The sequence below is a fragment of the Podarcis melisellensis genome (assembly GCF_964234715.1).
Source record: "Podarcis melisellensis genome assembly, chromosome: 14".
NCBI classification, from domain to species: Eukaryota; Metazoa; Chordata; class Lepidosauria; order Squamata; family Lacertidae; genus Podarcis; species Podarcis melisellensis.
This window is the reverse complement of record NC_138546.1, coordinates 41,477,676-41,502,075: the sequence shown is the minus strand read 5'-3', so window position 1 is coordinate 41,502,075 and position 24,400 is coordinate 41,477,676. Positions and strand designations below refer to the sequence as shown.

Here is a 24,400-nt window from a genome sequence, read left to right as displayed (position 1 = left end):
CCTATTACAGTAGTCAATACTGAGCCGGGTAGACAAATAATCTAACCTAGCATATGACAGCTTCCTATATTTCTCTTCCTTTCCTGGGGTTAGGGCCCTTCGGCTCCATCAGGGTTTGGCATGGTATGGCAGCCCTGGACACAAGAAGGAGAAGGAACAGATTGGGGAACTAGAAGGTGGGCCCCCAGGGATGGGGCAGGACTTGTTGCTGAGAACCGGGTGCTGGCTCCATAGGTGGGATCAGAGACACCTGTCCAGAAGGAGCGTAGGTGTGCAGAACTATGGGGAGATAGTCTCGTGTTTGAGCTTGCCCTGCCTTGTCATTCAGAACTGGACGGGGAGAGTAGTGTGAAGTGTCAGGACTCTTCCTTTTGGTTGTGAACCTGTTGCCTTGCTCACGCACCTTGGTGTTCCGACTTCTGGACCTTATGCTTGCTGATAAGCCTGTACTAATATTAGCCTGAAGGAATCACTCACTAGCAAGTAAGAGTCACTTGGTTTGGGATGGGAGCCTGACACGTCTCTTAAAAGACAGTAAGTCTAAGACAAAGGACAGCAAAAGCATCTTGCTGCCTCTAGTGCAACATTCCTTAGGCTGCAGCTAGATCCAATTTTGGGTCCTGACTCACTAGCTGAAGACCAGCGCTTAAGATGTTATACGGCTATTCCCTGCTAGATATGTGAGGAAACAATTCCATTTTACTAAGCAGAGCTAATACAATTCCTGGCACACTCCAGAAGTGCAATTCACTTTCTTTCTCATCCTTACCTTTCCGGCGGTGGCAAAATATTCACCATCTGGGGACCATTCCATCAGATGTACAGACACGGCCGTTCTGAAGAGCAAAGCAAGAGAAAAGAATGCAGTTCTCCACTGAAGGGGAATTTACTTTTTTTATGGACACAGCTATGGCAGCCTAAGGTTATTCTCACCATTGACATCTCGTTACACATACAGGAGAAGGTAGCTAAAAATGGCAATGATGAGTAACCTGTGGTCCTCCAGTGCTGTTGAACTACAATTTCCACCATACCTGATCACAGACTATTCTGGCTGGGACTGATGGGAGCTGGAGCCCACCAACATCTGGAGGACCACAGGCAACATCTGCCGCACATCTCTGCTGCATGGCATTACTAACTTTAAAAGCCAATTGTATTATTGAAGCAGGATCAAGGGTTTTGGCACTCTCAGTGAAGCAATGAGATGGTGCTCCATCCCTTTAGCAACCCAGAGGCCTCATAACCCCAAATTTTAGTGGTTATCTGTAACTGTTGCTGCATTCTCTGTAAAAAAAGAAGAATCTCATGTCAGTGTTCAGTATGAGCTGCCTGAACCAAATATGCTTGCACCCTGGATGTTGCAGCAACATGAGGCCGACTCCCAGATACACAAAAGAGGCACAATGTTTTCTGGCTCTATACCACTTTTGTTAGGCACAACATTGTGAGCATTGTTTGAAATGAAAAGAAGACTGCATCTTGAGGGGAAATGACTATTGACTATAACAGAACTCCGTGGCTAGGCAAAATGCTTTGGAACAGAAGTAATCAGCTAACAGAGGATTGTTTTGAACCAAGTTCTTCTCACAGTAGACCCACTGAAATCAATGAAGCTAAGCTAACTCTGAGGACTAGAGCTGAATGATACTAAGAACCTCATTTTATATGATCCTAAACCATAGAGCTTAGCACTTGCCGATCAGAAGGTCGGTGATTCGAATCCCTGCGACAGGGTGAGCTCCCGTTGCTCGGTCCCTGCTCCTGCCAACCTAGCAGTTCGAAAGCACGTAAAAGTGCAAGTAGATAAATAGGTACCACTCCAGCGGGAAGGTAAATGGTGTTTCTGTGCGCTGCTCTGGTTCGCCATAAGTGGTTTAGTCATGCTGGCCACATGACCCGGAAGCTGTACACCGGCTCCCTCGGCTAAAAAGCGAGATGAACGCCGCAACCCCAGAGTCGGTCACGACTAAATCTAATGGTCAGGGGTCCCTTTACCTTTACCTTATAGACCAGAAACAAATTGTGGGTTTTTAGCCCCTTGCCTTCCCCCAGCATTTCCCCCCTCTCTTGAGAAGCATCGCTTCCAGTTTAGCATAAGCCACAATTTGACAACTAGCCAATTTGAACATGACAGCACTTATCCCACCCCAAAACTGGAAATCCACTTCAATCTGTGGTTTCTAATTCTGGTTTGGAGGCATAGTTTGTTGATTCAGACGTCCCTGCAAACAATGGTTTGAGCTAAGCAAAAGACTGGAAGGGAATCTGCATCCATTAGGGAGAAGAGGAAGCATGCAAGCCCACAGCTCAAATCCAATCCCCAGTTGTCTGAACCAACTAGAGATTTGTTGTGTTCAGTTATGCTTCCCTGGAAGAAGAAATCAATATGGTTTGGAATGCACTGGAGACTTTGCACCTAACAAATATGCATATATACAGAGAAGCTTGTTGCTATTCTGTACCGGGCTTTCAAGTAGTATACTTGGAGCATAAAGAACATGCAACTCATTAAAAATCATGTATGACTTTTTAAGGAGCTGCATACGTAAAAATAATTTCGGGTTCTAAGAGCAATTAGGGATAGGACTGTAAAATGTCCTGCCTTTCCTCTATAATCATAAAGGTAAAGGTAAAGGACCCCTGACAGTAAAGTCCAGTCGCAGACGACTCTGGGATTGCAGTGCTCATCTCGCTTTACTGGCTAAGGGAGCCGGCGTTTGTCCACAGACAGTTTTCTGGGTCATGTGGCCAGCATGACTAAACCGCTTCTGGCGAAACTAGAGCAGTGCATGGAAATGCTGTTTACCTTCCCGCCAGAACAGTACCTATTAATCTACTTGTACTTTGACGTGCTTTTGAGCTGCTAGGTTGGCAGGAGCTGGGACCAAGCAACGGGAGCTCACCCTGGCTTGGGGATTCGAACCACTGACCTTCCGATCTGCAAGCCCAAGGCTCATTGGTTTTCACCACAGCGCCACCCACGTTCTCCATAACCATACTATCGCACAAACTTACTTGCAGTGCCAGACACATTTCCAGTCGCTTAGAACAGGATGGATTTTATCCTCTTTGAGCTCCAAGTCAGGATCATCTTCCTCCTCCTCTTCTAGGATATCACTAGATGGAGGGGCCCATAACTGCAAATAATCTGTTGCAGTCAGCAGCCGGTTACCTGGAAGCAATGGATATTTAAGCAAAGTAGACAGCAATATTTGGCCTATATGCATTTTACCTTCTACTTTTTCTTCCAACATTTGTGAATGAAAATATGGGGCTGGGGAATCATGGAGGACAGAATTCTCCTCCACAAAGACTATTGCACTAACATAAGCATCTGCTTTTGTTACCGTCGACATTATTATATTCAAGACAGTTCCATGTGCTAGGGCTGTTTGTGAGCTGACCCCGCCCCCCAAAAAGACACTTAAGAACGTATATCGAGCCTGAAGAATAGAGAAGAGACACTCTTAAGAATATTTGGGCGATGGGCAAGGCTATGTTTTTTGCAGCCTTCAGATGAGAACTGGACCGTGTGAAAAATGAACATAATATTTTTAGCTGCAGTTCATTCATTTTCAGCTTTGTATTCTTGTTATAAAAAAGTGCGCCTAGACATTCTGCTGTTGGCCCATAACCTAGGTTTAAGGTGCCATTTAGCTCCTGGTTTGCATATCTCAGCTTCTAATACCAGAAAGTCCCAAATGCTGCAACCATTTTTCATAGGGGAATCACTTCATTCCTTGGATCAATCTGGCTGCTCTTTTCTAAACTTTTTTTCCAGCTCTACAATATCTGCTTCGAGGTGAAGCGACCAAAACTGTGTACAGTATTCCAAAGGCAGTCTTACTGTTGTTTTGTACAACAGCATTATGATATTGGCAGTTTTATTTTCAACTGCTTTCCTAACGAATGGAATAACACACTAGAGGGAGGCAAAAGTACCTTGATGATATTAGAAGAAATAACGAAAGATTCCCCCTGAAGAAGATCCCTCACAGTAACAAGCTGCATAGCCACAAAGCGCATTAGGAAGTGGGAATTGACTTAATGTTGACTTTGTATTACCTTGAGGATCCCATGCTAGGTTGAAGGTCATAGAACTGAGGAAAAACTGCCCTGTCTTCAGCCATTGACACTTCAGTTGCTGCAGTGCAAACATTACAGAGTTAATTCTTAGGGGGCAAAAAACACACCACACAGGACAGGAGCAATCTTTTCTTCACATAGCTATAAACTGACATTTCAGGGTTGTTGGTTTTTTTTAAAAAAATATTCATTTGATTTGATTAAGCAGTTACTTTTGCTGTCAAACAGCATTCTTCAAGGGTGACAATTAAAACCAATAACACGCCCCAAATTATGCACTTTTCAAATAACAGATCACAGCCATGGCTGTGGCATAAACACAGGCAACAAATTTGCTTGCACTCCTGCTGTTCTGCATGAATAGCTGATTCATTAAAGAAGAGGAGGGAAGTTATTTTGTGTCCCATGCCTTCATTACAAAGAGCAAAACTAAAGATCTGCAACAGGGAGAGGGGCTCTTCTCATGTACAAAACAATATATTTCTTTTAAAAATAATAATAATCATAAATACATTCCATCTATTCAATGATGAGACATGTTAATACCACCAAACAATGGAAATTAAACTTAATACATCCTTTACAGCACAAGTGGGCAACCTCCTGTCTGCGAGTTAACCGTGCCACCGGGGGTGAGGTCCAATTTGGCCCATGGTGCCATTTTCCTCCAACCATGCCCATCGAATGACATTTCTAGGTGAAACTGCCAGAAACTATGACATCATCATCATAATTTTATTTATACCCCGCCCTCCCCAGCCAGAGCTGGGCTCAGGGCGTCTAATACCAATAAAATTTCGGTAAAAACATAAGAAAAAAAGAAAAAGAGGGGAAAAATTAAAATCCAGGTTGAAATGCAATTTAAAATGCAGTCTCATTTTAAAAGTCAAAACCATAAGGGGAGGGAAACATAAGGGTCAGACTTAACAGACCAAAGGCCAGACGGAACAGACAGGGTGGTAGAGAGAGGAAGGGCTGGGGAGGCTTGCCTGTCAGTTCCAGAGACGGCAGTGGAGACTGCCCCCCAAAATTCAGTCTGCCCTCAACCAGCCCTCACCTGCCTGCCTCCTTCCTTCCTTCTTCCCTTCCTTCCTTCCTTGCAGCCAGCCCAGGGTATTCCCCTGCCTGTCAGCTTCCTTCTCCTCCTTAGTCTTAGCCATGGGTAGGTAAACTAAGGCCCGGGGGCCGCATCTGGCCCAATCGCCTTCTAAATCTGGCCCACGGACGGTCTGGGAATCAGAGTGTTTTTACATGAGTAGAATGTGTCCTTTTATTTAAAATGCATCTCTGGCTTATTTGTGGGGCATAGGAATTTGTTCATTCCCCCCCCCCCAAAAAAAAAATATAGCCTGCTCCCCACAAGGTCTGAGGGACAGTGGACCGGCCCCCTGATGAAAAGGTTTGCTGACCCCTGCAGCGTTGTCCTTACAGAACTCAGCAGAGATGTAGGATAGGAGCAAAACTAGCATTCATTGGCTCTGACTCCACCACCTACGGTTGGCCTCCCTGTCTTCTGCTAACTGCTAGGAATGATGTTACCTGCTCCAAGATAAACAAAACAAAAACACGTGGATTTTATATCACGTAATAAATACTTACACAATTTCTTTTATGAGAATTCACCCCAAGGGGCTCAAAAATGCACACGGCATTTCCATAAGAGGCTGCAATCTAGAACAGATTGAGTGAAGAAGTTAGTCTTTAAAAAAAAATATTAACTGTGAATATTTTACTATTTATAGATAGCAATGCATTCATCAGAGTGTTATGTACAAGGACAGATTCAGAGAAAAAGTAAATTTATACGAACATCGCTTGGCCGTTGTACCAGACACTAGATTTCAAGGGATATGCTACAATGAACCACATTCTGTTCATTCAAAAAGAAAGAAAGAAAGAAAGAAAGAAAGAAAGAAAGAAAGAAAGAAAGAAAGAAAGAATTCTTTACATGTGTAATTTCCAGAATGACTGCTAGTAGCATATCATAAAAGGCCAAATGGTGCTCAATTCATAAAGCAGAGTAATTTATTTAACTGTTAATTCATTAAAAGAGATATGATTTGTCAATTAAAACTGCTTAAGGCAGGGTGCTGCAGCCTTAAAGTTTAAAATTCCTATATTTAAAATTCTTTCTTTCTTTCTTTCTTTCTTTCTTTCTTTCTTTCTTTCTTTCTTTCTTAAAAAAAGAACACTTTCCTGTCTCCCACTGCTCAAAAGTTCTAAAAACCAGGGGTTCCCAAACGGAGGTCTGTGGACCACCCAGAGTCTGCGAGCTACATTAAGGTGGTCTGCGGCATGTTTGTGAAGAACATTTTCAATTTGAATTCCATAGAATTCTTTGGAATTCAAATTGCAATGCAATCAAATAACATACAAGAAAAAAAAATAAGCAATAAAGCTGCTGTTAAAAGCATCCAGCATAGTGAATTTAAAATTGCTACAAGAGGCAGAGAAAAATCATAAAGTGTTCTTTATGATCCTCAACAGTTTTCAAGTGACCCATGGGCGGAATGTTTGAGAACCAGTGCTCTGAAATCCTTACCCTTCCTTGCTGGGAACACTCCACACAGCTGACTTGTATGTTTCCATGCTTAGCACCAGGAATAATTTGCACACATTCAAAGTCATTTGCCAGGATAACAATATCGCATCCAGAGCCGTATGCCTAAAAATAAATGTGTCAAAAAGGATTTCATTATTTTTCATTTTTCAAGTACCACACTGTACACATGTGTATTTTCTTTTTAACCTGGTTCCAACCTCTCTGCCCCAAATCATCACAGGAAGTTGAAACATCAACAATACTACTGTTTTAACACCGCCATTAATTTATGTTTCAGTACGGTAACCTGGTGCATGTATGTCAGTCTATTGCACCCAAAAAGACCCACAGACTGATGGTACCTTAAAAGGCTAACAAATTAATTATGCCATTATGTAAGGAAGTCAATCCTAAATGTTGGAGAGGATGTACAAAGGAACAAATTTCCATATGTGGTGGTGTTGTGACATTATCAAATCCTTCTGGAATGCTGTCTTCAATGAAATAAGCTTGATATACAACAAAACAATTGAAATGTCCCCTGTACTAGCACTACTTGGGCTTAGGATCCCATCTGCTCACAATTATCCTAAAGATGACTTCTTAGCCTTTTTATGGACGGCTGTTTGTATGGAGATAGCTAGATGTTGGAAAACCGGTGAGGGTTGAACATTGATTCTTGGTATAACAGAGTACGGTCAATAGCATTGGCTGACAAACTGACATGCCAGGTGAGAGCAGATAAGGGCAAACACAATCCTTTTATAACATATGGCAAATGTTTATTGAATTCATAAATTGTTCAAACTATGGCAGGAATCCACCCAGAACTTTTGGGAAAATGTGGTGTGATCTCTTAGAGCAATCAAATGAAACTTTAACACATGACATAATAAAAGTCTGTAATTTTATAGCTACTTGTTTACTGTCGTAACAATAGTTTTCTCAAAATTTATCTTCTGTACCATGAAAATAAAAACAGCATTTTAAAAAATTAATCATGCCTGTTAGACCAATCGGTGTTAAAGAAGGATAGAACATTCTTTATGTATGCTACAACAGCAGCAAGAATACTTATCGCAAAGTATTGGAAGACACAAGAATTACCCACCATGGAAGAATGGCAGATGAAGGTTATAGACTATATGGGACTGGCAGAAATGACTGGCAGAATCCATGACCAGGGAAAAGAGACGGCGGAAGAAGATTGGAAGAAATTTAAGGACTATCTTAAGAAACATTGTAAGATTACTGAATGCTAGAACGATGTTGATTTAGAAATTAAGGGGTTTCTAGCTGTAATGATTATGTAACTAAGAAAGGAAAGATTAAAAGTTAGACAGAAATTAGGGGAAGGATTTGCTGAATTGGCTTGATTAGAGACTGGAATACAGAGAGGGGAGGTATGGGGAGGTCGGGAAAGTAAGTTATATGACTATAAGGGATCGAAATGATACTTGTTATGTGTTCTGTATGTATGTTTATTTTACTGTTATCTTTGTTTTCTTTTTCTCTTTTTTTCTTTTTGTTTCTATGTTATATAATTCCTTGAAAACTTTAATAAATATTCTTAAAAAAAAATAATTATGCCATTCACTAATCACCCTTCTTTGTGCAAAAAGAAACTCCAAACTCTATTTATTTAGAAAAAAATTATATACTGCTGTATCGTATATCATAGTGGTTTAAAAGGTAAAGGTACCCCTGACCATTAGGTCCAGTCGTGGACAACTCTGGGGTTGTGGCGCTCATCTCGCTTTATTGGAGCCGGCATTTGTCCCCAAACAGTTTCCGGGTCAGCTGGCCAGCATGACTAAGTCGCTTCTGGCGAACCAGAGCAGCGCATGGAAACGCCGTTTACCTTCCTGCCGGAGCGGTACCTATTTATCTACTTGAGCTTGACATGCTTTTGAACTGCTAGGTGGGCAGAAGCTACGACCGAACAACGGGAGCTCACCCCGTTAACAGTTAAAAGCAAGTTAAAAGCCAAAAGGAAATTTTAAATGAACAGCAATAGACCAGGGTTGGCGTGGCGTGTTGTACTCTTAATTGCCTACATAGGTCCGGCGGCGTTTAAAAGTTGGCACAGAAGGCGTCTGCTGAATCTCTTTTGGCAAGATCTTCCAGAGACCTGGGCCAATGGCTTTGAAGGTTCTGTTTCTCACCTTGTCTCTGCATTACAAATTATAAACCTAAATACCAACTACTTCGCAAATTATTTTGGGTGATATTCAAATACTGGTTCCTTCAGTGGAACTCCCCCTCCCTCACCAGATCTGCTCTGGCAAGTTGGGGGAACCCCCAGAACAGATTTAGGGAACACAAAAGGGGGAGGAGAAGTGGAGAAGTTCCACTGCACAAAGGAACGAGTTTGCTGGATAGCGTCATTTGCATGTTATTATGATTAGCAACAGAACCGTCCTTTTTCTCCCAAGGATCTTTCTCTTCCCATCTGCCAAACTATTGTTGCAGAGCTTCAGAAGGAATTGCATCCAACATTGTGACTTGACATGCATATAATGTCATCTAGCAAATCTGCAGTGAGGCACACAAAGGGCATCTGGCAACAGTCAACCCCCTCACCCTGAAGGAGCAACCATACAGCCCAAGGGCCTCATTTCCCCATAGGCAACCTTCTGGGGGCCACATGGCAGTGGCAACTGTGGTTGGAGCAACAGTTGTGCCTCTTATCACTGTACAGTAGACAATGCTTAAGTGATACAAAAATCCGAGTTTTTATCACCTACATGCCACAAGTCTCTCCATTCTCCATCCAGGGGAGCGAGAGGTGTGTGACATCAGGTTGCATGCCAGCTGGGCAAAAACCCTCGGGGAGGGTGCAGAGCAGGGCCATTGAGGGGCATAAAAAAGGTAAAGGGACCCGTGACCATTAGGTCCAGTCGTGACCGACTCTGGGGTTGCGGCGCACAACTCACTTTATTGGCCGAGGGAGCCGGCGTACAGCTTCCAGGTCATGTGGAATTCATAAGCCGCTTCTGGCGAACCAGAGCAGCGCATGGAAACGCCATTTACCTTCCCGCTGGAGTGGTAACTATTTATCTACTTGCACATTGACGTGCTTTCGAACTGCTAGGTTGGCAGGAGTAGGGACCGAGCAATGGGAGCTCACCCCGTCACAGGGATTCGAACCTCTGACCTTCTGATTGGCAAGTCCTAGGCTCTGTGGTTTAACCCACAGCGCCACCCGCGTCCTTATTGAGGGGCATAGCCTACAGATAATGCTTGGAATTTCCAGAACCAAGCTCCAAATTTAAACACAGGCAAGTTCTAGTTTTGTGATGCCCAACACCACAATCTGAGGATCTGCAGAGTCTGAACAGCATCGCTTACAGCAGCTCTCCCTAACCTGGTGCCCTCCAGATGTTGTTGGACTCCAACTCCCATCAGCCTCCGCTAGCATGGCCAATGATCAGGTGATGCATTCAGTCTCTGGGTTTGAGGTCCCTCATCACTGATACTATGCCCAATGATATCTGGCTACAACTTACTTGCTCCTCTTTGCAGCCCCACCCCATAAATAAGCCACTGGTGAACATTTTAGGAAAAAAGATCCCCACCCATTCATGTGCAGTAGCTCATTTGAATGTAAAGCAATGCCGCACACTGATGCGTATGCAAAAGTCTGGCTTGTACACATCCTACTGCCTCCATTTCCTCTGGAATTCCCTGGAGCAAGCAGCCGAATGAAAATATTGGACTTTTCCATGATGCTTCAAAATGTACTGAGGGAGAAGGAGAGAAGGTAATTTATCACCTGTGAATTAATAAAATATTTTATGGAGAGAGGAGCCCTGCTTCCACGATTCCCAAAGGTTTGCTGCTGTAAAACCAGGATGATGGACTAGATGGGCCTTTGGCCTAATCCAGCAGGACTCTTCTTATGTATAACTTGGGTCTTATTATACTTGTTGTTGTTTAGTCGTTTAGTCGTGTCCGACTCTTCGTGACCCCATGGACCAGAGAACGCCAGGCACCTCTGTCCTCCACTGCCTCCCGCAGTTTGGTCAAACCCGCAGTTTGGTCAAACGTTATTATACTGCAGCATTGTTGTTTTCAGTATATGAGAAAAGTCTGCTTCCACTGCGGTTATTCCACTACATGTTCTTTTCCAAGTTATTATGTGTATTATCGTTAATATACCACTTACCTGCAGTGACCATATTTCTGGGTAAATCTCATTACAGTAAAGATGTTTCTAAAGGAAAGGTGATAAAAAAGAAATATCCTTTGCTACCAGCATCTAAGCTCCTGACCATCAGAGCTAAACAATGATATCCTTTTCCCAGGTGCAATATCCTCTCTTTAGGAAGTTCAGAGAATAAAAAGATAAACAAAAAGAACAAAACATCTTTGGGTGTAAAGAAAAGAAGAAGAACTGTTGTATGGTGAATTGCTTTATGATGAATTGCTTTTTATTTTTATTTTTTTTAAAGTAGCCATGGATTTTGGGCACACTGCTTCACTGATGCCTGATATTAAAACAAGATGAACAAGTAGGTTAACACCCCTTTCATACTTTTATCTCTCAAAGGCACTAGCAAAGGTGTTGCTAGATAGCCAGCACATCCCATCCTAATAATCATTAATCAACCTTGAAATTAAGCTCTTGCCTGGGGCACTCCGTTTGAGGGGCAAAGCACCCCGCTGCTCCCCCAACAGTTAAGGAGAAGGGAGAGCAGCACACTGTAGCCGTAACAATGCAGTGCTGTTTCCAGCGTATTGACCAGGCTTCCTCAAACTCGGCCCTCCAGATGTTTTGAGACTAGAATTCCCATCATCCCTGACCACTGGTCCTGTTAGCTAGGAATGATGGGAGTTGTAGTCCCAAAACATCTGGAGGGCCGTGTTTGCCTATGCCTGGTATTGATCCAAGAGAACTGTATACTAAGGTGACACAACAGTTCTGCCTTTGGAGCCAACAGCCTAGAGCTGTCAAAAGGAATAAAGATTGCAGAACTACCCTGCCGGAATGTCTAGGTGCACAAGGGCAAAATTACCACTATTTCCACTTTGGGATGCAGCGCTCTATGGATTAAAAGCAGTGCAGCACTGTTGTTTCAGTTTATAGACCACTTACCATCTGAAAGATCTCAGAGTGGTTTGCAATGGATAAAATATATGTATGTGTGAAACACACACACAGCACAACAAAAGCATACCAAATAATTCACATAGCAAAATGCATCCAAGTTATCCATATACCTATTATAAAAATAAGTAAAATCAGAGATCACTGCAAGGCAGTGTAATATAACATTTCACACAGCGCAACATACATATAATCCTTCATCCCATCTCACTCAACAACCATTTCACACAATCATTCACTACCGGAAACATTACCAACCACTCAGGCGTAAACGACTCACACTCAACAATACTGGAACTTCCATACAAAGTGTCATCTCCAAACATACAGATGGAAGATTCCTAATCTCTGAAGCACTAATGGCCTCATGCCCCCATCCCCACAGTACCAGCTAATGTTCCTCTCACATCTCTCACCTGAGAGGGGCCCGGATTTATACCAAAGCAGGCTCCTACCCTGAAGGGTAATAAAAGTCCTTCCATCCGCTCATTCCCAACCAGAGAATCATAGCATGCACGGTACGGCACAACCTCAACACCTGAATCAGCACCGGTAGCCAGCGCACACTGCTTTCTCCAATAGTAGTTATGAAGAGATGACAATATGGGTACAGTGGGAACCTCAGGTTAGAAACACCTCGGGTTACAAATATCGGTACTACAGGTTACAGACTCCACTAACCCGGAAGTAGTACCTCGGGTTAAGAACTTTACCTCAGGATGAGAGCAGAAATCGCGTGCTGGCAGTGCAGCGGCAGTGGGAGGCCCCATTAGCTAAATGGTACTTCAGGTTAAGAATGGTTTCACGTTAAGAACGGACCTCCGGAACGAATTAAGTTCGTAACCAGAGGTACCACTTTATTTGAAAAACAAAACCCATAATTCTGTGTTAAATGCGTAAATAGTTCCTGCCTTACACCGAGTCAAAGCACTGGTCCGTGTACTGTCTACACCAGGGGTCAGCAAACATTTTCGGGGGGGGGCAGTCCACTGGGGGGCTAAGGTCCCTCAGACCTTGTAGGGGGCTGGAGTATACTTTGGGGGGGGGGAATGAACAAATTCCTATGCTCCACAAATAACCCAGAGATGCATTTTAAATCAAAGGTCACATTCTACTCATATAAAAACACCAGGCAGGCCCCACAAATACAGTAACCCAGAGATGCATTTTCAATAAGAGTGCACATTCTATTAATGTAAAAACACGCTGCTTCCTGGACCATCCGTGGGCCAGATTGAGAAGGCGATTGGGCAGGATCAGGCCCCCGGGCCTGAGTTTGCCTATCCATGGTCTGCACTGACTGGCAGTGCCTCTCCAGTCCTACCCAGAGATAGCAGGGATTGAAGCAAGGGACCTTTCTGCATGCAACTCATGTGCTCTGCCACTGAGTCACAGCCATTCTCTTTCAATCATATTGTGCCAGGTTCAGTGGTGGAATTGAAAAGATCGACAACAGAAAAAGAAAAGAACAGAACGGGAGTTTGGCCATTGTTCTACCTGCAGAAACACGTTTCCTGTCAAGCTACCATCCTCAAGTTTGGACTTGGGATGGGAAAGCTGGCCAAGACTTGAAGCTACTGTGAAGTGCTCCTGACACTGAGCCTAAGCTCGCTCAGCCAAAGGCAGAAACCTCTCAGTTTCTGAGGCCAAAGAGCCAGCCACCCACCACAGAAACCCACGTAAGGCACTGAAGCACTTGGAAGCAGTGTTAGAAACTCAGGTATATGAGCTAGGTGTCAAATGGCTCCTTAAACCAGGGCTACAGTTGCCAAAATGGAATGTCTAGTTGCCATCTGGGGGCCAGGTGGCTTGAAAGTTGTAATTTTCAGTGTGACTTTTTGGTTTCTGAAATTTGTTCTGGTTGTGCGGATGAAATATAACGGATAGAATTCTACAGGATGTGCTGTTAGTGTGTGGAAACAGGCAACAACCAAGGACCCCCAGGCATGCACCTCCAGATGGTGGAGATGTCAGGTCCCATCCTGGGCATCTTCATTTGGAAGGCTTTCTTACAAGGTCAGACAAATTCATGGAGGATAAGGCTATCAAAGCCTACTAACCACAATGGCTACTTTCCCCCTCCACTTTTGGAAGCAGTATGTCTCTGAATGCCAGTTCCTGGGAGTCACAAGTAGTGGAGAGTGCTGTTGCACTCAGCTCCCGTTTTCAGGTTCCCCACCAGTATCTGGCTGGCTACTGTGAGAGCAAGATGCTAGACTAGATGGGACATTGGCCTGATCCAGTAGGCTCTTATTATACTGTTATGCGGTGCCTGCCTCTGGAGCTTCCATTGTTGGGGTGGAGACTGGGAGAGTGAATTGAGGCTCATAAGGCTTTGGCGTACCTCTGAGCGAGCGATTCAGTGGGAGCTGTCCATGGTGCTGCAGCCCATCCTGCCTTGTGAGCTCCTTGCCAGGACAAAGAGAAAAATGCTTCTCACTTGCGCACAGGAAATCAAACTACAGGAGCAGAATCTGTTCCACATGCATACAGCTATTTTACATGCCTTATTGTCCCTCTATGCACCTGATGGCTCCTGTGCAACTTCCTTTCACTCCTCCACTCAGCTATGGTTAGCTTGACATATGCACTGGCACAATCAGGAAAAGGCCAGTTTGCAAACCTGGTTTGTAAACTATGATTTTGTATTAACCAGGGTTGGTGAAAAAGAACAATGCTCACCGTGGCTATCTTTGAAAGCAAAAGGGAAATTCATATGTGACTCTCTGGTTTAACCACTGAGTTGATGCATAAGGGTAAGGAGGGGCACGATGGCGCTGAGGTGAGATGTGCTTATCAGAGCTCCACATATTCCCTTTCAATTACACAATGGGGGTTTGCTTTGCTAGCTTATCCCCCCCCCTTTTGTTCTTTTAAAAATTCCTCTTATCGAATGCAAGGTTGTTTTATGTGTTCCAGTGACCCCAGGAATTTGCAGCATAGAATTTTGTGAAGCTAGCATCGTAAATTTGTTTTAACAAAGGCTAACAGCCTTGCAGCCACCGCCCTGGTTTCCTGTCAGCTATATCTCCACATTTTAAAAGCTTTTTTAAATGACTTTTAACCTTCAAAACCTTTTAACTTCTTAAAATCCTTTTTATTTCCTTTGACCCCCTATATTTTAAACAAATTGCACACAGTGCATTTTCACTGTCAACAAGAGGAGAAGGTATATCTACCAAGGTTTGCATACAGTTTACTAGTATCTCAACGGGATCTTTTTGTGCCCTCTCACATATCCGCAGAGGCAGCCAATACAGCAGTACCCTGCAGACATAGTTGGACTACAACTTCCACAATCCCTGACTACCAACTATGCTGGCTGGTGCTGAGTAGAGATGGAGTGCAATAACCTCTGAAGGGCAATGCGTTAGCTACCCGTGATCTAGAGTGACCACACTTGGGACCGGGTCCATGTTGACTCATGCATTAGAAACCAATGATCAGGCTTTCCTAAAATACAAGACAAATGTTCATTTCCCGGTATCCTGAATGTCTTGAGGACTGCGGTGCAGCAAACCAGGCTTGGGGAAAAAACAAAAACCCACTTGCTTAGTCCTCCATGATGGCCATAAATTACCTTCAAGCAACCAGGCTTTACATAAGAAGTTAAGATTGCAAGCAAATTGCACAAGCATGCGTAGGCACAAAGTCTATTAAAAATGCATGGACTAGTATTTTTTCCTGGAATTATTTGTGAGGCTGCAAAAAATTATAAGCATTCAGGAACACTGGCTTTTGCTTTTAAAATCATGCTAAAAAGCACTGTACCCTGTTAATATTCAATTACGTCTTGGAGTGTTTTGGAAGGGTAGAAAGAAGGAAGCAAGCTTGAGATGGTTCCCAAAACACAAAAAATGCTGAGGGGAAGCTGGGCAGAGTCTCCTGCAGCAATAAGGACAGCAGCGCATGAGTTCTGTAGATTTAAAGCCCTGACAAAAGCAAGGAGCATGAAGCAAGCTTAAGTACCACCCACACACAGAGTCTGCTCTGCTTTAGTCACTCTGCTACCTGCAAGAGAAAACTAAATGGGAGTTCGCAAGCTGCCAGAGGAGCTGGAATGACTTGCAGGATTCTCAAAATGTAAGAAAAACTCCACTTCTTTTTGCCAGGGCTTGCATTAAGATGAAGCCTGTTGGCCTGATCCAAGGCAGTGACAAAGATCTAGTAGATTCAGTAGCCAGACCAAGATAAGCACAGGCAGAGAGAGAATCTTTCAATAAATAAAAGGGCTGAGAAGTGCTGCATCTTAAATAGCTCACAGGCATGTAATTTTCCACTTGCCAGAAGCAGGTAAGAACTGGCTTCAGGTAAGCTCCACAGTGACAAATCAGTCTGTGCTCTGGGAGCCAAGCTATGCACGTCAAGCACTACCAATGGATAGTCCATCTTGGGGAAAACTGAAAGTGCCCAGCCAGTGTGTATTTTTTATTTCATTTATAAAATTTCTATCCCGCCCTTCCTCTCAAAGGAGCACGGTGTTCTGAGAATCCATAGTCTCCTTGTAAATATGCCCATAAGAGTGGCTAGCCTACAGAAATGCTTACCAGTCTGTGAAGGCTCACATAGGAGGGACTGAGAGTTACATCCCTCTTTCAGCAGCCCTCTGAGTATATTATGCTGGACATGGAGGCAGGGGCTTGCCTCTTCTACCAGCACACTTGCTTTGTATGCTGGGCATGGAGGAGGGGGCTTGCCTCTTCTGCCAGCACACTTTGTTTCTATGTAGGGCACAGAGGAGAGAAAGAATCATCCCATTCCTTCTCCACCAGCTGATTCACTTGCTGATATGCAGCTTCTGGTCATACTTCTGCTTCGACTATGGCTAGTAGGTTAGTGCTGAAATGAGGCAGCTCTATGGACAAATTTAACGGTGGCTGGTTTCCAAGCCTGCCTATCTTATTTAAAGACTAATAGCCAACCTTTTGATCAAATGATAGTTCAAAAATTCAATACGCAGCACTCCGTGCCAATGGAAAGGGAACTCTTCCTAGCTCTCTGGCACTTCTGCCACTGTTATTCTATGTGGTGACTTCAAAATACCCTTGATCTCCCCAACCCATCTCCAAAAGCAAAACAAATATGCTGCCAGGAAAAACTGGGCATTAACTAAGTGACTCGTCCAGGGGGTCTCCTCTGTTTGGATCCAGATTTTCACAGGTTCACCCTCTTGTCAAAAGTAAGAAAATACTGCAAGCCATGTCTGCAACCTCCAGCCCACGAAACACCCTCCCTGCTTTACCTTTTCCTTTAAAGGGGTGGGGGAGAGTGTTTGGAAGGATTATGGTAGCAGCAATATCATCCCGCCATGCACTGCAGTGCATCGAAACCGAGAAAGGTAGACCTTGGGAACTGGGGCTTTCTTAAGAGGTACAGTTGCCTACCCCACTCCCCACATGAAGTAATAGAAAGCTGGGGAGGCCCCTCTGTAGGTTCGACAAGGGAAGGAAACTCTGGGGAACTTCTCTGGCTCCAATATCCATTCAGTGTCTTAACAAGCTCATATGTACTTGGAGGTAACCTTTTCAAAACCATGAAGGTTCATTTTTGGGTCCTACTTGGGTGAACATTCATGACATATCAAGATGGTGCATCACAAATTAATGGTTCTTCTTCTTCCACAGGTGGACTACTTCTCTTGATGGTGGGTAGCTAAAGGACATTTAGGGGTGTGGGTCATATTAAAGCCTCTCCCAAGGGTCTTTTTTAATATCCCTGGCCAGGAGTAAGGAGAGAAGCTGCATAGAAATGGAAGCCCACCACCAAACTTGGATAAACTGTGCATCCTGGACTCCTCCCATTATGGGAACGATCCAGGTACAGGGTGCTTCAACCCCACTGATATCAAATAAATACAAACACAAACCTAAGTGTTTAAGATCCATTGAGTCCAGCAATGTCACTGTGCTTTTCAACCATCATTTCCACAGCAGCATACAATGCACATTCCTAGCATAAGTTATCAACTAAAACTTATTTAAGGAATTATTAATTCAGAACTGTGTAGCAAGATTACCTTCCCAAATGTCCAGTGTAAGAAGACCATTTCAGTCTACTTACGAAACGCTATGTAAATCAGAGCTCAATAAGGAAGTGAGTTCCCTAGGTCCAGGGTAACTGTGGAAAAGGTTGTGTTATATCTGATATTCACAGAAGTTGACTCTTGCAAGAGAGCCTCTTAGATTACCTCAAATCTAGAAAGGGTTCGTGTTGGTGGAGTTACACCCCAACAATATAAAGCTGATATTTTAGATACTTGTAACTGAGTATTTGGTGTGACTGGACATTGCAAAACACGGATGAAGTGGATTTGGGACACTTCCAGTAGAACTTCCACCTGAGACTATAGCAAAGTGCTAAACCAGTCTGCAGTAGTTAGAAATTTTTAAGAACACGAAGTTATTTACCAAACTAACTATACATTGAATTAAGCAAAATCTATATTCTGTAACATGCAAGTATACAAAATAGGGACAACTTAACAGCATGTTCTTTTTTATCCTGCATAACAGAACACTGCATTATTAAATTACACCAGCAGCAGCACCATTTATGTTGGTTCATTATTCAAGAACACCCTGACTAACCAATTTCTAATGCAATGCACAATTGCACTTTCCAATTGTCTTTCCTTGCTATTAAATCACTTTCTTCAGACAGTTTTCAGCACTGGAGCTGTCCAAAAAGGAATACAGTAAGTGTTTTTACAGAGGTAACTGATTGTTGGCACAGGTATGCCAAAAGTAATGCTAATTTAAAGGATTCATCTATCGCCCATCCCCGTCCCAACTTATAGTCAGGATATTAATTTAAAAATAGGAATTCCATGATAGAAATATATTAAAAAGGGAGAACATTTAACAACACTTACAAAATCGTTGTGAACTGCCCTGAGATCTATGGCTGAAAGGTGCTATACAAACTTAATAAATAAAAAAATCAAAAATCAAGCTATATTCTCAATTAAATAAACAGCATTAAGCGTGTGACATCTAGCAAAAGGGTCTGGTGCATATGGAAAATTCTATACCTCTCAACTACTGTTATGATACTAGGAATATCCTCTAACTCACACAATATCCTTCAGTGTTAACCACAATTTCATTATTTCTACACTAACATTAACTATGTTTGGCCAGGGTTTGAATCTGGTTTTGCAAAACCATGTTAAAAGTAGCCACAATTTGCATTAATGTCAGAGCAGATGTAATGCCATGCTATCTACAGTATAACACAGAAAAATGAAGAGGGTGAATTGTTTGAGAGGGAAAAGAGGATGGGCCACACAAGTCTGTAAGACACTTCTGGTTTCTTCACAATTAAAAGCTTAGAAAACAGTATGTCTGAATGGGGTCACAAAGGCTAATGAAGGCCTGAAACGAGCCAGCTTGCTTTCACTGGTTGCAGATACATCATCATATTGTTCCTATATAAAACATATCCAAACCTATTAACATATAAAAAAGCAAATTAATACATTTTTAAGGCCACAGCGGCAAAAGGCCCTCTAAAATTCACAATACAGAAAGAGAAGGCAACGTAACAACAGTAAGTAGCTACATCAACTATTAAAAGCGTTGGACAGTGATTTTTTTAAAAAGTTGCTGCAAGCCAAATTTGCTTGGTAGGCGCATTCCAAAATGGGGTGCCTTAAAGCCAAATATATTGTAGCACTAGCTATGATACATTGCATTTCACGATTCCATACTCTCCCGTTCTGCCCTGCCCACTCTTCCAACCTTCTCCTCAATCTTTATCCACCTGATTAGTTTTTGACTGGCTCATCTTCAGACAAAGGTGTTGTGGCTGTCCTGATATCCTAGCAGGATATGGGGAGCCTTGGACCTGGAAGCTGAGTACTAAAGAACTCAGGAGACCAGAGTTCTACAGTCTGTGAATGATTTCCAATAAATTAAACTGTCTGCAGTACCTGGACACTTCAGTCTTTGAGTGACACCTTGTTGGCAAAGACTGCGTCAATGGTTTTGGAGCCTTTGGATGAAAGCTACAGAACCACCTGTTGCTTATAGGTGATAAAGCTGAGTTGGCAGGAGACTGAATCATCAGATGTACTTACTGCACAACCACTCCTATATCTTGCTATGTAATGCCGGGCAGGCTTATGCTACCTGCCCATAATAAACAGTGGAAAACCCAGAAGCACAGTTAATGTAAATCCAGTAATTTAATAACTTTATGAGCTTTGTAATCCACACATTGGCAATATTACATATTTTAATGGTCATTTGTTTTGCACCATTTCCCATGCAAGTGTTTGTTCTGCCAAATTCCACAAGGACAGGGATGGGCCATAGCTCATAGAGTGCATGTGTTGCATGCAACAGGTATCAAATTCAGTCCCTAAGCACTTCCAAGCAGAGTTAAGAAAGACACCCACTTGAAATGCTGCCAGTCAGTATAGACTATACTGAGCATGATGGTCCAAAAGTCTGACTCAGTAAAAGGCAGCTTCCTTTGTCGATCACTAAAAGCTCTTTATTTCCAACAGGTTCAGACGTAATAATCCTGGTCTGATAAGCTGTGCTGCATTGACCTCAGAACAAGCTTGCTCAGCTTCAGTGACACTATCTCAGTTTCTTAAACCAGTTTCCCAATTCACATGGCACAGGAAACTGTGGTTTAAGAAACTAAGAGACCTTTGCTTAAGGCTTAAGCTGAGTGCGCCAAGGAAGGAGGGAAGCAGAGAGACAAGGTATCAGTGCAAGGGCAGAAAACTCATTCATAGGTTAATAAAACTTGGTTTATCAGACTGGGATCGTTACATGTAAACCAGGACACTGTTTTCCAAATGGCTGGCAGAAACTATATTCTTGCAGTAGAATATATCTCAAGAGCCAAATACAGATTCACACAGAGACACTGGAAAAGTGCAAAAAGCTTTGGTCAAAGGAACAATAGCTGTTTCTTCCTTGGCTAAACAGACAAAACAATAAAGAAAACTGCCCTGAGTAACTCCCAATGAGTGCAAGAGAGAAAATTCCTATGGTTTCACTTAGCATTAGGGTCACTGGCATTCTAATGAAGAGGTGGGGAACCTCTGGACCTCCAGAGATTATTGGACTACAACTCCCACAATCCTTTACCATTAGCCATGCTGGCTGGGGTTTATGAAAACTGGGAGTTCAACAACGTCAGGAGGGTCACTAGTGACTCACTATGAATCTAAACAGGAATGAAGACAATCGCAGGGATGACTAGACTATTCCCAAAACGCTCATTTCTGCCAGGTTGCACAGGACAGAGATGGTGAAAGTTAAGGATTCTCAAGTCATGCACAGAGATGGAAGGTGGAAGCTGTTTTAAAAACAGTAACTGGCACAGCTTGCACCACCAATATGATGTCCAAACAACAGATGAATGATAGGCCTGGGAAGTCTAGCCATCTTAGGATCAGTTGCAGCATGACTGTTTGATGTTTTTAATACTCTCACAAAGTAGCATCATCATTCTGCTCATGCTACTGTTTAACGGAGGAATTAATATCCCTAAACTACCAGAGATCAGCATTCTACAGTGTTCTGCTGAAGGGGATGCTTGCTACCTTTGCAAAAATCCCACCCACTCCATTGCAGAGTCAGCAAGATCGACTGTCCTCAGTGGGATAGGAGGAGAAATTCCAGGTCCGCAGCACAGAACTCGGGCTGCCTGCAGCTACCTTTCCTCCACCTCTTTATTTGTGTGGTGGTTCCAGTAGGTACCTAGCAAGCAGATCCCCAGGCTTATTGGGGAAGACATATACAGACAAAAAACTCGACATCAGTAAGCCCATATTGACAAAGGAAATGTCCTGCGTGGAAGAATAAAATAGGGGGCAAATGTCAAAGCACCTCTCAGTAGAGATGAAGATTTACCATATTTTTTGCACCATAACACTCACTTTTTTCCTCCTAAAAAGTAAGGGGAAATGTCTGTGCGTGTTATGGAGGGAATGCCTACGGGTGGCATGCCTACGGATTTGGTACTTGTTTCACCTTCATCCAATTGCAGCCATGTAGCACTCCGATTCCACGGTTGACCTTGCAACTCCCCTCCTAAAATCCCTTCCAGGGCTTCCTGTCCACTCCCTGATCCTGTGCAAGCTTCCTCATCTTTAACCACCCCCCTTGCCCGGCCTTCCTTATCTATCTTCACTTATTTCCCAACACATCCCTTCCAGTGACCTTTGCCCACACAGCTCTACCTGAAATGATTTCTTCTTGCTGCCCCTTAAGGATGGAACCACCACCGTTATGCGATCACCTTTCTTATTTCCTTTAAACGTCACCTCAAAACAGCAACGTATTGAGAACTTTCCCAGGAGTCCCTTTACCTAATTTACCTAATTGTAACTCCAGGTTCTTTGTAAAGCATCATGTATATAGATGGGGCTGCACAGATTAATAATAATAATGAAGCCAGCAGAATTACTTTCAATAGCATCTTGTAGGATAGAGGAGACTGGGGCAGGTAAACCTGGATATTATGAAAAGATGAGGGTTGGTGCATTTGTTTTTTCTGGTTTAATGGGGAAGAGAGAGAGGGATTGTGATAAAAGGGTAAGGTAAAGGTAAAGGTACCCCTGCCCGTACGGGCCAGTCGTGTCCGACTCTAGGGTTGTGCGCCCATCTCACTTAAGAGGCCGGGGGCCAGCGCTGTCCGGAGACACTTCCGGGTCACGTGGCCAGCGTGACGAAGCTGCTCTGGCGAGCCAGCACCAGCGCAGCACACGGAAACGCCGTTTACCTTCCCGCTATAAAGCGGTACCTATTTATCTACTTGCACTTAGGGGTGCTTTCGAACTGCTAGGTGGGCAGGAGCTGGGACCGAAGGACGGGAGCTCACCCTGCCACGGGGATTCGAACCGCCGACCATACGATCGGCAAGTCCTAGGCACTGAGGTTTTACCCACAGCGCCACCCGCGTCCCCCCGTGATAAAAGGGGGCAATTCCTTAATTATAAGGATCTCTATTTGATGCAATCATTAATATGGTGACTGCCAATGTCTTGCCTGCTTTCTAATTGCATGCAGACACAATATATAATTTAGACACTGAGAGTCTGATAGTTCAGACCACCAGGAAAACTAAGTCTCTGTGGCATGAGATAGCTTACTGCATTCAAACAATAAAGCCACTTAACAAACAATGGCTATTTTTTAAAAAGATCATTTTTAGAAGAATCACAGCAAAGAAAGACCTTGAGGCATTGTCATTTACAACCTGGGCTGGCACAGATTACAACACACACATCTAATACAATTATTTTATGCTTTCCAATCATGATTTCAGCCCCCCCCCCTTCCAGTTCCTTAAGCAGAACATACATATAAGAAAACCAGCAATGTCAAGAATGATCTATGAAATCAATCCATCTCTCCTCTTCTTCAGCCTCATGGTCTCTGGCCTGTGCTGTTAGCAAACTGGCATTAAAACAGTATCCCAAAGATCTGCAGTAAGAGTCTGTTCATTTTTATAACGATCAAAATTTGGAGAAAGCATTCAGACAAAAATGGCTACACAATATGCAGCCCACATATTATTAGATGGATTCCACGGTGATGAAAGAAATACTACGGAGTACGGTTTTTATGAATGTCACAGGAGGCAGTGGCTGTGCAGTGTCCTTAGACGTCAGTAGAGCTGCATAGCAGCAGAAAAGAGAAAATATTCTGGAGTGAATACCTATACTTTCTTTTCTTGGCAGAATTGTTATTAAAAGGGCAAAACTGTGTGAAACCATTTCTGAATAGAAAGGTTTTTCAACAGGCCCCCCCAAGTGTCTGAGAAATAGATGCTATAATCAGAATAATTTTGACAAAAATTACTTCAGGCTTGTATATGTCACAAGGATTAACATGCCGAGGCTCCTCACCTCCAAACGCTAATTATGATTGTTGTTGTTGTTTTTAACTGCTCAAAAACTCCTAAAAAGCAACACTTTTTTGCACAAGCTGTTAGGTGCAAGATCCCTCCCACTTTCATTTATTATTAGCAGAGGAAGTTATATTCCATTCAATTGTAAAGCTCATCCACAGCTAGCCCAGGAAACATTTGTCACAGGTAAGGAGTCTTCGGCCAGCTATGTGTTGCTTGACTACAGCTCCCATAATCCCTGATTGCCAGCCATGCTGGCTGGGGCTGATGGGAGTTGGAGTCCAGCAACACCTGAAGGGCCACAGGTCTCCTATCCCTGATTGAAGCAGGCTGTTGCAACCACATACCGTAACTTTTCATTACAAGATGGACCAAGGTATTTTCAGCATTATGCCATTTTCTCACTTAAAAGACTTGCATCAAGAAAGTCAGGCTATGTGCATTGCCTCCACCATTCTCTCCCAGGGTACTCTGGCGGAAAGAAATGCACCCTAAATCTTTACCACTCACCACCAGTGGGACTAAGGACAATATTACATCATAAACAAACGCAAGGGAGTGAAGAGATTATGCAGCTCAGCCCGGAAGGACAGCCAGGACTGACCAACAACACTATTTATTTCCACAGGCCTTTACTTTAGAAGTTACAGCCCCTGCCTTCCCATGGCTAAAAAGACAGGAGAAGATATATTATGAACCCCCCACCACCATCGTAAGACTGCCAAGTTTTCAAGCAGGCCTATTAACAGCAGTCGTGAAGCAGTTGCATGATTCAGTTGTTGATT

The 24,400-nt window shown here is 43.3% G+C and overlaps 1 protein-coding gene across 9 annotated transcripts in view; it reads right to left on the bottom strand.

Annotated features, from left to right (window-relative positions):
- The window catches only part of DMXL2 (Dmx like 2), a 109,178-nt gene that overhangs the window by 83,068 nt on the left and 1,710 nt on the right, over window positions 1-24,400 (bottom strand). For all 9 annotated transcript variants that reach the window (XM_081888317.1, XM_081888314.1, XM_081888316.1 and 6 more), the window contains exons 2-6: window positions 6,632-6,754; window positions 5,689-5,760; window positions 4,069-4,147; window positions 3,019-3,175; window positions 770-836 (exon numbers count right to left, since the gene is read on the bottom strand). In XM_081888317.1, coding sequence (XP_081744443.1) covers window positions 770-836; window positions 3,019-3,175; window positions 4,069-4,147; window positions 5,689-5,760; window positions 6,632-6,754 — 498 coding nt within the window. The remainder of the gene's footprint in view (window positions 1-769; window positions 837-3,018; window positions 3,176-4,068; window positions 4,148-5,688; window positions 5,761-6,631; window positions 6,755-24,400) is intronic.